We start from the raw sequence: 13,202 nt of genomic DNA, 5'->3' as shown, positions 1-13,202 counted from the left end.
GGTGATGTGATAGGTTTGGCCAGATCTTCCCCACTCATTCCACCCTGTGAACAGGGACCAGCATTTGTGAGCTAACAGGTGTGGACAGCTGGAGGTGATGGGGGTGGGGAAAACCACCTGTGGACACTGAGTGACTGCTTTCCTGACTAAGAAACCAACTCATGCCCGGAGGGATCAATCCCAGAATCCTGCTTTTCCGACTGTGTGATGTTAGTCAAGGAAGGTACTTAAACTCTTGGAGTCTCTCTCCAGAGCGCAAAATGATGGTGAATCATTGCAGCTAGAGGAGCTGTTGTGCATCAAATGAGGTAATCCATGTAGTTTGTGCTAAGACACTCAGTAAATGGTAGTTATTAAAAGCTCCACTATGCTCAGGCCCATCTTCCTAACCACTGACTTCCCTACAATCTAATTAACAGAAGAAAGTTCCTCAAGAGAAGTTGTTTCTGTTAAGTAGACTCCACGGCAAGATGAGGGCCAAAGGAAGAGGCCAAAAGGAGGGGCTCATCCTATTCCACCACAATTTTTTTTTTTTTTTGTCTATTTCGTACACTGAAATAGACATATATTGAGTTTACTGAAAGAGGGATTTCACAACAGAAGAGTCTGAAAATAGAAAATAGCCTATTTCTCTGGTTTGTCCAGAGTCTTTCTCATTTGTTTCTGAATGGCCTATGGAAAATGGGAGAAAAGCTAAAACGGAACACTGATTTGAGGAGGGAGGAACACTGGAGAGCCAGTCAGGCTTCCTATTAACATTCATCATGGGAGGCAATGACATACTCAAATTTCCAGTCCCCTTAGGATTGAAGCACAAATGCAATCAAAGAGAAGTAGTTTTATATCCTAGGGAGACATTCCTACTGTTATAAACATTCTGTAACTTTTCAAATGTGATAAGCAAAAGTAAGTAGTTCTATGAAGTATGTCAACAGGTGAAGAAAGTAGGGTTATTAGGACATGAAGGGTTTTTGTTGTTGTTGTTTTTCAAATTCAATTCTATTTTTTTTTCCAACTGTGGAGAAAAGGCAGAGAAAAAGCTACTAAACAGGGAGTTGTGAAAAAACTTCTAGAAAGGGAATTCATAACCTGTGTCACTTTAGGCTACAGGTTGATGAGGATTGAAAAACACTGCAGTTCAACTAATTAAAAAATGCCCTTTATTTAGGTTAGGGAAGAGTCTCTGTCTCAAAGTCCAAAGGCAATCCAATGGCCTCTATTAGACTGTCAGAAATGAATGAGAAGCTTAATTTTGTAACATAACTAAAGCAAGAGAAAAATAACAGTTTTTATATGACATTGTATTAATTTTTGGTTTTGAAAACTTGTATTCAAAAAATAGTTTCCTAAGTAGCCTCTTTCTACCCCAGACCTTTATCAAGTCTTCCCCTTCCTTAATTTCCACACTGCAAAGTAATTGAGATTTTATAAATAAGTCAGTTTTTACTCTTTTGAAGACACTGGGGCTCACAGACCACTTTCAGGGTCACTCTCCTCCTCTGGGCCTTTCAACAGCCCAGTGAGATAAGCGGGAAGATTTTCATTTATAAGCTGACAGTTCTACCATATAGACAAGAATTCCCTGAGGAAATCTATCCCTCCAAAATTCCCCCAAATGCCCCCCACCCGCTGCCCCATGACAGCTAGTAACAGGCAGAGCTCTTGACATACCTGAGGCACTTGGCTAGTGTTTCAGAAAGAGGAAAAACCTGGCTGAGAATCACCAACGAGCTGCTCAAAATACAAAGCAACAAGTGAACAGCGCAGGCAGGCCCTGGGCTGAGATGTCCATGATTGGATATCTAAGATGCTTTCCATTCCTAAGCCTTTGATAGTTTCCCTCAGTCTTTTACTCTGGAGTTTCCCTTCCAAGACGCTTTACATGGGTAGAGCCGAGTGTGGGTGACGGCTCTTCTTTTGGTCTCCTATACGCTGGTTCTCCATGTCCTAAATATTTGCTCCCAGTTCAAAGTGAAGCGAGAGGAAGCAGAGATGCAGGGGCGGGACTGCACCTAGGCATCCTCCAGGTTCTTGGCTGGGTCTAGGCCCCCCAGCTCTTAGCCGCTGCTCTTCGTAGGACCCCTCCCCTTCGCCTGGAATACAGACTTCCCACGGCGCCCGCGATGCTCACCATCACACCTCTCATCACACCACAGCGCCCTGGAAACAACTCTCAAGGTCGTGTTCCCATCCAAGGACATGTATTCTGGGAATTCCCAAACACACACCAAACACATCACATTTACCTCCAATGCGGCAGAAAGGCATTCTCTGCAAGATAATATTTACAGAAATCCACTTAGTATTTGCAAAAAGCCACTTCTCTGTGATATGTCTCCTAGAGAGAATTCCGGAACTCTTTATCCACACCTTCCAAATTTCTGCTGCATGTGCCTCTGGGAGGCGGCAGCTGTACCTGGGCTGCTGAGACTGTGAAGCCAGAGAAGACCTGCGTTTATTTCCAGCTTTGCCCAAAACTTCTTGCTGGATAACTCCGGATAACTAACTTCACCTCTCTGTGCCCCAATTTCCTCAAAATGGGTTTTTATAGAGACGCTGACAAGAAAAGACATAGAAAACACTGGAACCTAACTGTGAGATCCCGACCTCTCCTGGGGTCCGCTACAAGTGATAGCTCACAGCAGAGGAAAACAATGACTGTAACTATCCTACCTTCCTACCTGCAGAGCTCATATGCTAACTATCATCCCCCTAAATGTTATTCATACTTATTTAATATGAAAAGTAAGAGAGACCATGTTATGGGATCTGTTGAGAGTAGCAGGAAAAATATGCTTTCTGGATCCTCCCAGGACTAATTAGAGAATGGGAGTCTTTCCTCTTTACCACTTGCCCTGGTAACACCAAGTAATAGTAATGGTAGAAGCAGAAACCCCAAAATGAATGCAGTGGTGAGGGGCATGCACTTTGATTCCAATCAGGTGTGTATGTTTGAGTCCTGCCTCCAACACTTCTTCTATCACTGATCCTGGGCAAAGGCATTTGATCTTCCACAGGTTTTTGATCTATAAAATGAGGATAACTATAGTACCTTTCAGACAGTGTTGAGTCAAGGATCAAATGAGACAATGCATATAAGGCAAATAACACAATAAATGGCAAAAAACACTCAAGAGGTGTGAGCTATTCTTATTAGTTATAATTTTTAATTTACTTATTGATTTAACTGATGACCATGAGACGTCTATGTGCTAGGCACCACGCCAGATAGTGGAGACAGGTGAACAGCAGCACAAGGTCCCTGCTCTGATCTGCGGAACCACCCTAAACTGCCAGCCTGACATTCAGAAGCAAGGGCTAGTGTGGAGGTAGACCATACAGGTCATGTACATAGATAACCTGAGTAGGAACAATGAGATGTGAGGCCAGAGACACTCACGGAGAAAGCCCCAGGCAATTCTACCAGCAAAGAGAAATCCCTCTTTCCAAGAAAGTAATAAACACAGGGTAGTAAGAAGGCTTTGATCTCAGGAAGGCAGCAAAAATAGGTGGCAGGAAAAACAATACAAACAAAGCCTTACAGGGGCCCCCAAATTGTGGCAGAGGGTGGTGTCTGGGGAGGCAAAAGGTATCCGGCAAGAAAGACTGCCCCCATCAGTCCTCAGATTCTAGTGACATTTTAGCTACTGGGTGGGGCAGCCTTCAGGGAAAGGAATACAGAGAGGCTAGAAAACTTAATTCAAATTCCATAATCTTACCATTAAAAAATATATATATATATATGCTAGAATGATAGCAGGGGATATATGTTGCATTTAGGTCTTCAGTGACATTTTATGTGTATGTATATCTGTGTCCATATTTTAATGTTTTTGATTATATCTAGGAAGGGTATCTCAACCTTTTTAGTATATAGAAAACTATAATCATCAAAAGACATGCAAATGTACAAAAACATTTGAATCTAATAGAACCCTTGTTCACAGAAATACAAACACAAAGCCTGAGGAAAATCTACAAATGGATTCCTTGCCCCCAAAGACCAATACCCCCCTCCTGCCATGCTCCTCTCCTCCTCCCCCTGCCAACCCCCACTGACCCCACACCCTTTCCAACAATGTGAATACAAGGTAGTCTGGTTTGAAGAAATTCACAACCACTGTCCATTCCTGTCACAAATGCTGGAGACACCCAGCCCTAGCTTCAAGGGAGAGGTGGCTATGCAGCACCACGCCCCATGCACAGAAAGAAAGAATGGAAGCTGCACTGAAAAGGAAGGATGCACCCCAGGGAAGAGCATCCAGACAGGAACAAAAGGGAACCCCTTGCAAACCGGGCCCTGGGATTAGGGCATAGTCACGTTATGGGAGCTTGGAAAGCAAGTTATCGGGACTATATTTCTCTATCATTCTTGAAAGGTAGCCTAAGTGATACCTACAAGAATGGGCGTGGCCCTCAATGCCATATCACAGGCTGAGTCCATAAGAAGAACCTTGCAGCCTTCCCACCAGAAAGAAAACAAATAACCTTTTCTCTGCTTACCCCACACAGGAGAACTGGCAAAGGTACACTGGCTGTAAGGCAAGTGGCATACAGTGCTCATACACATGTAAGAGCATGAGAGCTGGGCTTCATCCCTCCTCAGTTAGGGAAACAGTATAAAAATTCAGCTTTTGTCCCAGTCTTTTTTTTTTTTTTTTTAATGATACCTTCCACACAGCTCTCTGCAAAGACAACTGGCACTGAGAAAACCCAGTGCATTGTAAAAGATCCACAATGTTTCAATAATGCAAGGCCAACGCTAAGATCCACAATGTTTCAAAAACACCTGAAGTCAGTATCACAAAGTGATAAAGGAGGATGTGCTTACACCAGACACCCGACACCTTTACCTGGAAAAAGGACCCCCACCCATCCCCACTCTTTCTCCTAAGCAGTGTTTGTTCCCTAATACCAGCTGGACAGCAGCTGGAGGTGGGGTGCACTTGTGTGGGGTGAAGCTCAGGTGCATGAAAAAGGCAGAATGTTTCAACAGAAATAAACCACTTGAGAATAAAGTGCACTAGAGGCAAGAACAGCGACCTCCTGCCTACAGAGCTAAGGTCCACCATTGGCAATCTCACACACATAGGGCGTTCCAAACATAGCAGAACAAGTGCAAACAGACGCATGCCCGCAGCAAAACCTGGTGGATCCCTGGCAAATGAACTATCGTAGCAGGTACAGCTCTACCCTAGGGCAGCTGCAGAGTCTCCCAGGGGCAAGTGGATCACTTCCTTTGTTCGCCTTGCAAAGATGGAGTAGCGACCCATTCCCCCACTTACACACACACACACACACACACACACACACACACACCCCATTCACTAAAGACAAAGCACAACCACACAGCTGCATGCTAAACTAACAAATGTCAGTGTTTTTTGTCATTGTCGTTTTGCCCCCTACCTTTTTTTTTCTTCCCAGTAATGCCCACCCCAGCCTGTGGTAAGCCTCATTTCAGCGCAGCGCAAAGAAATCCCGAGCCTGGGCGCGGTATTTTCGCCGCTGAGAGCTGGCTCTGGAGAAGATGGGGCTTCTCTACCTGCTAACGGCACGTCCCCTCTCCACCCCGCCCAGGGCATTTGACACCCGCTCGCCGCTGGTGGCTCGATATTGCACACAATGGCAGTTGGGCACGGAATGCACCCAGCGTCTGTCTGCGACCCCCAACTAAAATCTGACCTTAAAACTCAGCCTATTCTTGGGATAAGGGGGGGGGGGGGGGTGACACGAAAAATATAAAATGCATCGAGAGAAAAAAAAAAAGTTGTTCCTTCCCGCCACAGCCACGTTAGTTCAGACCCGAATATGACGTACCGAAATATGAATAAGGGTGAATGCAGTCAAGAAGGGGACAGGGTGAAGACAGAAGGTCCAGACACCCCGCCACCCTGGCGGCGCGGGAGGCAGAGCCGCGGGCTGGAGCTAGGAGAGGGGCGCGGTCGTGCTACCAGGCACCCCTGGGGAAAGGTGTCACCTCTCCATAGCCCACCTCGCCAAAAGGCACCTAAAACAAAAAGCACACCCTGCCCGGGGAAGCGCATACTGACACCCCAGGCGGCGCGAGGGTCCAGGGAGGGCCGTGAGCCAGGCGTTATTTGGAAACTACCGGCTGGTGGGAAAAGAGGATACATAATCCAAAGTTCTCGGCGCCACTCTGGGTTTCCTCTTTGTTTTGTTTTCCCCAAACGGCAGGGTCGCTCCGTCTGGGTGGCGCCCGGCGCGCCGGCTGGGCTGACCACCGCTCTCCACCCCCGGGACCCCGGGTCCCAGTCCCTCCCGGGGGACCGGACCGGGGAAGCCGGCGGGATCCAAGGCGCCCCGCCCGCAGCTCAGCGAGCAACGAGCGAGAGACGCAGGCGGCGGCGCCCGGAGCCCAACTCACCGTGATCCGCGGGATGTTCTTCTTGCCTTGGTAGGACATGGTGGCGGCGGTGGCTGCAGCAGCTGCCTCCCTCCCTCCTTCTCCTGCTCCTGCTCCCGTTCGCCCGCGCCGTCCTCAGCGCGCAGCGCCGGAGATCAGGTGGAGCGAATGGTGCGCTGGCCGCGGCCGCCGCCTCCTCTCGCCTCCGCCCCCCTCCCAGGCTCCCGCGGCGGCTGCCAGAGACAATAGTAAATCTCCCCGGTCCCCCTTTCACCCCCACCCCCCCGCCACACACACCCTCCTCCACTCGCGTTCACGCCCGGGCTTTTTTTTTTTTTTTCTTTTGCCGTGCCAGCTGGGACCCCGTGAGACAGGAATGGCTGCTCCGCGACTCCTCCCTCTTCTCTCTTATCCCTATTGATTTCCCTCTTTGCATCTGCCTCACCCACTTTTTCTTTTTCTTGCTTTTTTTTTGTGCCTTACGAGTGCGGCGGAGCCAGCCCGCTCACAGCCACCAGGGGGCGCGAGGGACTTTTCGGGGCGGGGATGCTGCAGTCCCGGGTGGAGGAAGAAGAGCGCGAGCGTCGCCTCCCGCCCCCGCCCCCTCGCCCGGCCGCCCAACCCTGGCCTCTGGGGTCGAGCCCCGGGAAGCGCCAACGCCCTCGGCCAGCCCCGGGTCTGCTTTCCCACCATCCCGATCCTCATTTTGGATAGGGGACGGCTTCCGACTACCCTCCTGCAGAGCCCGCTCTCCTCCGCCTTCGCGCGGGCTTACAGGCGGCGGCGCGGTCTTTGTTACAGCGAAGGGCCGCCTCTGCCGGTAGCTGCGGGTGTAAACCCGCGGCGCAAACCCCGAGAAAGCCGAGACCTGCTCACACTTTGTGCAGCCCGGCAGGCCCGCTGCTCTCCGGAGACCCTGGCAATACCTATCGGAAAACGTAAAGCAACCACTCACTCTCGCAGGGCTGCGAGGGGCTATCGTGTCAGTTACCATCAACAGTTCTCTGTGTTTTAAAAATATTCTCAAAACAGTATGTTTTACAGGATCCGCTGCCTGGCTCTCAGAATGGATGAAAGAGCATTACAGCTGCTCTGTGGGTGAAGAGCAGAGCAGAAAACACCTGTACGTGGAGGGCCCTGGCACATTACTGGTGCGCAGCCATGGATGTGTGCTCACTACTGTTGCTTCCCCTGGGTAGTGAACCATGTGCGTTGCTCAAAATCCCTGGTTTACTTTTGGCAGAGCTGATTGTTATTGCGAACAAAAACATGGCCTTTTGACGCGGGAATATATGGTCCTTCGCCTACTCACTAGAATTAAATGGCCAAGGGAGACATTTTTGGAGGGGCCTTTATGGTGGGGGTTAACTGGCGGTCCCTAGGCTCTCCTTAAAAATGATTCCAAACACCATTTAAATAACAAAAATGGCTTGCTATGTGAGAATTGTAAAACCCTTTCAAGACCAGTCTCATACCATCCCCACTCCTCAGCTGTCATTGCTAATGGCCTACTAAATATTCTGCAGATGTCACTATGCACAACTAGGTCTGTTAAGGATCTGAAATTCACATTTCTATAAGGCAGGCCACTGACCACACTTCTGGACATCGTTTCATTAAATTGAAGGCTTTCTCTGAAATAGAGGAACTATATAAAGCATCCACCGGAAGAGGATACAGGATACTCCAGCTTGAGCTTTCCATAAACCTAAAATGAACCAGCCTGGTCACATAAAGGAAGGGGAGACCAAGCCTCCTGAAACACACCCTCCTCTCAAGTGAATTAACCCAAGCTTCTGGTTATTCATGGATAACTGGACTGAATGCAGTCTTCCCAGGAAAAGTCCACAGCCGTTCCCACTTTATTTCTGTGATACTCTGGCTAGAAGGATGAATGCCAGGCAAAGTCACGTCACCGTACTCTTTTGCAAAGCCTAAGCAGGGTTTAAGGCCAAAGTCACGCCCAAAACATTTTGCTTTGTTCTTATGCTGAGACCACTAGCCAAGAGTTGTGAAATTACAAAGCATTCTGGGGATTGGCATGCAAATGAGCAGGATTATATTTAGAACAGGGTAAAAAGAGAATTAACTACATACTCTGAAACCCTGCACAGCTCTCTCTGTATCTTTCCCAAAGATGTGTTGTAAACTTGCTGGAAGGGTTCTTGCAAGTTCTTCAGAAAAGCAAAAATATGTAGGGGATATTTACAATCCTAAGGAAATACCACTGCCTTTTTTTCTTTTTTAATATTATGAGTTTCTTTCCCTTCCTTGCATCCTATTTATCTCCTGTGTTCCTGTCATTATAATCCAGAACACTCTGTACTAAAAAGATTTATGCCATATTTTTGATCACTTGATTGTGTGTGTGTGTGTGTGTGTGTGTGTGTGTGTGTGTGTGTTGTTTCAAATTAGAAGACTTGGGGTTAAACTCTTTGAGGTCAGGTTTGCATGCTAGAGGCCATGGAGAATGGACTTGTGATGTGTTTCTCCAGAGTGACAAGCCAGGCACAGGAATGCATAATAACCAGCTAATCGGTTCAAGCTGTTGCTACAATCAGAAATGTACAACAAACACTATTTTCCCCCTCTGGTGTCCCCTCAATCGTCTTTTTCTTTCTTAAATCAAAAGAAAGTGTCCAGGATGAGTTTGAAGGAAAAAGCCTTCCTTGGCTGGGCCTGTCTTTGAATAAGAAAGGCAGCCATGGACACAGGATGCCTCTGTGTCTGGCCAAGAGAATGAGGAGTGGAACCAGCATGGATGTTTTCCACAGAAGAATGACTCTGAATGGTTTTCCTTGGACACACAGCAGTGCTTGGCTTTAAGTATCTCAGGAAACTATGAGAAAAAGGAAAGGAGACACAGGGAGACAATTTATGGCCCCAAAGAAACTTAATTTTGGCCACCAAACCTATCATATTGGTAGACTTCCACACCTCAATCAAAGCTACTTTATTCTAGTTACTCAGACCAAAGGCGTGGTATCGTCCTTGACTCTTCTCCTTCAATCCATCCAATTTGCACTCCATATCCAGTCTTCCAGGAAATGCTATTTGTTCTGTCTCTTAACTATATGCAGAATGATAAAGTTAATTCATATATTGAGACCCACAAAATGGAGGCTGCTCCAGTGGTCAGGACCATGTCACAAACCTAAACCTAAGTCAGCTTCCACTTACAGGAAGAAACACCAGTCAAGGAAACCTAACAAACATCCATCCCAATCCTCCAACCTGTCTAGCTAGCTTACTTTACCCTAGAAAATAGGACCTGCTAGTATTATAAGGAAATCCCTAGTCAACCATGCCCTGTTTGCAAGTTGCTTCTTCTAACTCCCTGTAAAACTCACTCTTGCCCGAAATCCTTCAGGAAGTGTGTTTCACTGCTTGTGAGGCACTGTACTCCCCCAGTCTATGGATTGTTTTCCATTGAATAAAGGACATCAAACTAGTTAACCAGTTGTATTCTTCATGTCATCTGAAAATATTATGATCTCTTAATCTGCAAAGCTTCTTTCTGTGCCTAGCTACCATCATGTATCCCTTGGACTAATGCAGTAACCTCCTCCCTGGGTCTCTTCCATCATTCATTCATCCATTCATTTTCACAATATTCACATGATGTTTATATTGAGCTTATTACACACTAATACTTTTCCAGGGGCTAGTATTATAGAGGTGAATAATAATAATAATAAAAATAATAATATCCCAGATCTCATGCACTTTACATTATACCCTTACTCTAAAATAAGGCATTTATTGGTGCCCTTTCATGCCTGCTTTATCTTCATGGTACTTTTCACCATATGTATATTCATTTATCTATATTAATTTATCATTGAGTATTCTTCTCCCCATCATTTAGAATGTAAGCTTCTCGAGGGCAGGGAATGTATTGGTTTTATTTATCCTTAGTGTGTGAAACAGGACTCTGCCCATAGAAATTGCTCAATAATTATTAGGTGAGTGCCTATGTGATTTTTAAATTGCGTCTGAAGAAAGAGTAAATAAAAGGAATAAAAATGTTTCTACAGCTAAAGTGCATGTGGTTAGAATCTAGATTTAAGAATATCTATTTTTGCTTCTCCTAAGGCTTCTTAGAGTCTCCTGATTCCAGATTTCACAGCAGGTGAATTCAAGCTGGTGAGGAAATCCCTTTGTTAATACGATACAGTCACAAGACTCTAAGACAATACATGGGACAAAGAATGACTCAGTAGAATAGATTTGGTGCCTGAGCACTGATTAGAGAGCCATGCCTTTGAAAGGAGCTACCATCAAAATGTATGAGAACATCAAGAGCCTTGTGTTAACTTAAAGAATTAAAAAACAATTGATACTGGGTTTAGAGGGAAAACTAGGAACTAAGAATGGTGTGTTGTTTAAGGATGTGGATTTGGAAACAGAGGGATCTTGGTTCTTATTGACTGATTGACTGCCTGATTGATTATATAGGATAGGCACCTAGACATTAGGAATACAAATATTTGAATAAAGTAGACAAAATCCATGCCCTCTTGAAATTTACATTTTAGTAAAGGAACAAGTCAATGGTTAAGAATTACAATATGTATTGTTTAAAGTGGTAGGAAGTGAACTGAGGATAAATAAACCTAGGGTGGGAAGGTGAAAGTCATTCCAGTGTCTTGAGTTTCGGCTGGAATTTTACATAGGGAGGTCACAGAAAGCCAGGTGAGATGATGGTAGCTTGGACCAAATGGTAATAGGAGAAGCAGTGAGAAATGGACACATACCAGATATATCCCAAGGTAAAGCTAACAGTATTTGCTGATGGACTTTTGACCAGGGTGTGAGAAAAAGAGGAATTGAGAATTACACTAAATTTGTGGACCTGAGCAACTGAAAAGATGAAGGTGTACCTCACTGAGACAGGGGAAAAGTGGGAGGAATAGCATTGGGGGAAAGATTGGGAACAGGTCTCTGGACATTCTTATTAAATATCGAACTGAAATGTTGAGCAGGAAGGTGAGTATCTGGGATTGAAAAGCTAACAGAAGATCTGGGCCTGAGGCACCGATTTGGGAGGTGTCAGCCTCTAGGTATTATTTAACAATGCTGGGGGAGACCACCAACGAAATGAGGGAGACAGAGGGCAGACAGGTCTGAGGAAGTAAGTGTTCTGAGGAGAAATGAGCAACCAGAAAAAGAAGTGGAGAGAGTGGTCAATGAGACAGACGCTACACTGTGAGAACATGGTGTTCGGAAGGTCAAGACTCTAAACTATTTCAAAGAGGGAACGTGTTCACTTTGTTAAACGCTACTGGAGAAGTGAGAATTAATCTGTGCATGAAAAACACTGTCAAGGTCTCTGAGGCCTTGACCTGAGCACCTATACAATGAGTATCTTAATAGGTACCTCATAGTGGTTTTCTGGGGACCATATATTAAATTCTTCGAGTCATATTTACCGAGTACCTACTCTGTATGTATGTGTACCGGCTCAGTCCTAATGAAGTCGTGGTGGTGGAAACTGATCAGAGCGTTTCCAAGAGACCATCAAAGTGGAAATTGGAGACATCTAATGTAGACACCTCTCTCAGTGGATTTTATTGTAAATGGGCACAGGGAAATGGGGCAGTAACAGGGAGAAAGAGTGGAATCTCATGTGAGAGAAATAACAGCATGGTTGTAGGCAGATGGGGCTGAGAAGAAACTTCAAGATGCCAGGAGAGAATTGAGACCAGAGCCCTATCATTCTCGGATGGGCAACGCAGGTGACATCTAGTGTTCAAATGGAGGTCTTGCCCATAGCAAAGAGCAAAGATGGTTCCTCCACAGGGAACTGAGGATGAAGTATGGGATCTAGGCTGGTTAAGCAAGAAAGGAGGGCATCAGTGTACAGAGAGATGAAAGATAGTGAACATATTGAAGATTTATGAAGATCATTCATGTAAAATTTTTAGCACAAAGCAAGTTAACTAGATGGTATGACATGACTATTCTGCCATGACTTTTACTGTTCTGATTTTCCAAACTTGTTTATGCCACGGACTATGTCTTATTTATTTTTGCAGTCCCCAGCTCTTTCACAATGCTTGAAATAGAGTAGAATTAATGCAATAAAAAATACATTGAATAGAGGGGAAACTCAAGAATATTCTCTGCCTTCCTTTTAATCTCCAAAATATCTAAAATAGCCATTTACACAGTGTTGACCATTGAAAATATTTTCTACTTTTTTAAAAACAAATTTATACTTTGCCATATTAATATGGGGAATCATTTCCCTTGGTCCTTCTTTGAAGGATGGAAGAAAAAAATAGCTCCAAACAAATACAGAAAGAGTTCTGAAGGGGCAAAAACCACACACCAGGCCTTTGTGAAACATATAAGCTATTCTAATATCAGTAAAAATACACATTTAATCTCAGAACTGTCCATTAAGTCATTTGGGTCCATTAATTTTGCCCACAGTTCAAACAAAGGAAATCTTAGTCATGTACTTCCAGTATCTCAAAATGAAAATCAAGGTGGTGATTCACCTGCTCTAATTAGATGTTTATACACTAAATACACAGAAATAACCTGACAATTCTACCTTTGATACACATAAGCCAGAAAAGAAAAACAATATATCATAGACACACACAAAATATTCCCACAGACTTATTCCAAAATCATACTGATACCAGCCTGAGGAAGGTGTGTAAACCTACTTCTCCCTAGATAGAGATTCTCATTCATTTCTTCAGTAGAGGATGGTTCTGAAGGCCTCCAACCTTCATAAGCTTTGATGGCAGTTCATTTCAAAGCCACAGTCAGAGCCATACTGGCTAGGGTTAGGGGGTAAGGTTGGGACGGTGGAGGGATA

The 13,202-nt window shown here is 45.1% G+C and overlaps 1 protein-coding gene across 2 annotated transcripts in view; it reads right to left on the bottom strand.

Annotated features, from left to right (window-relative positions):
- Positions 1 to 13,202, bottom strand: part of DPYSL3 (dihydropyrimidinase like 3) — a 113,561-nt gene that overhangs the window by 56,397 nt on the left and 43,962 nt on the right. Inside the window, exon 1 of one of the 2 annotated variants that reach the window (XM_019414226.2) lies at positions 6,389 to 6,608. The exons of the other annotated variant lie outside the window; for it this stretch is intronic. Within the exon in view, the coding sequence (XP_019269771.1) occupies positions 6,389 to 6,427 (39 nt within the window). The 5' untranslated portion in view covers positions 6,428 to 6,608. Of the gene's footprint in view, positions 1 to 6,388; positions 6,609 to 13,202 lie in introns of those variants that run through there. 2 annotated transcript variants of the gene reach the window in all.

The sequence above is a fragment of the Panthera pardus genome, unplaced genomic scaffold (assembly GCF_024362965.1).
Source record: "Panthera pardus isolate Hobbes unplaced genomic scaffold, ASM2436296v1 HiC_scaffold_2, whole genome shotgun sequence".
NCBI lineage: Eukaryota > Metazoa > Chordata > Mammalia > Carnivora > Felidae > Panthera > Panthera pardus.
Note: the sequence above shows the minus strand (reverse complement) of the source record. Positions and strands in the feature narration are given on the sequence as shown.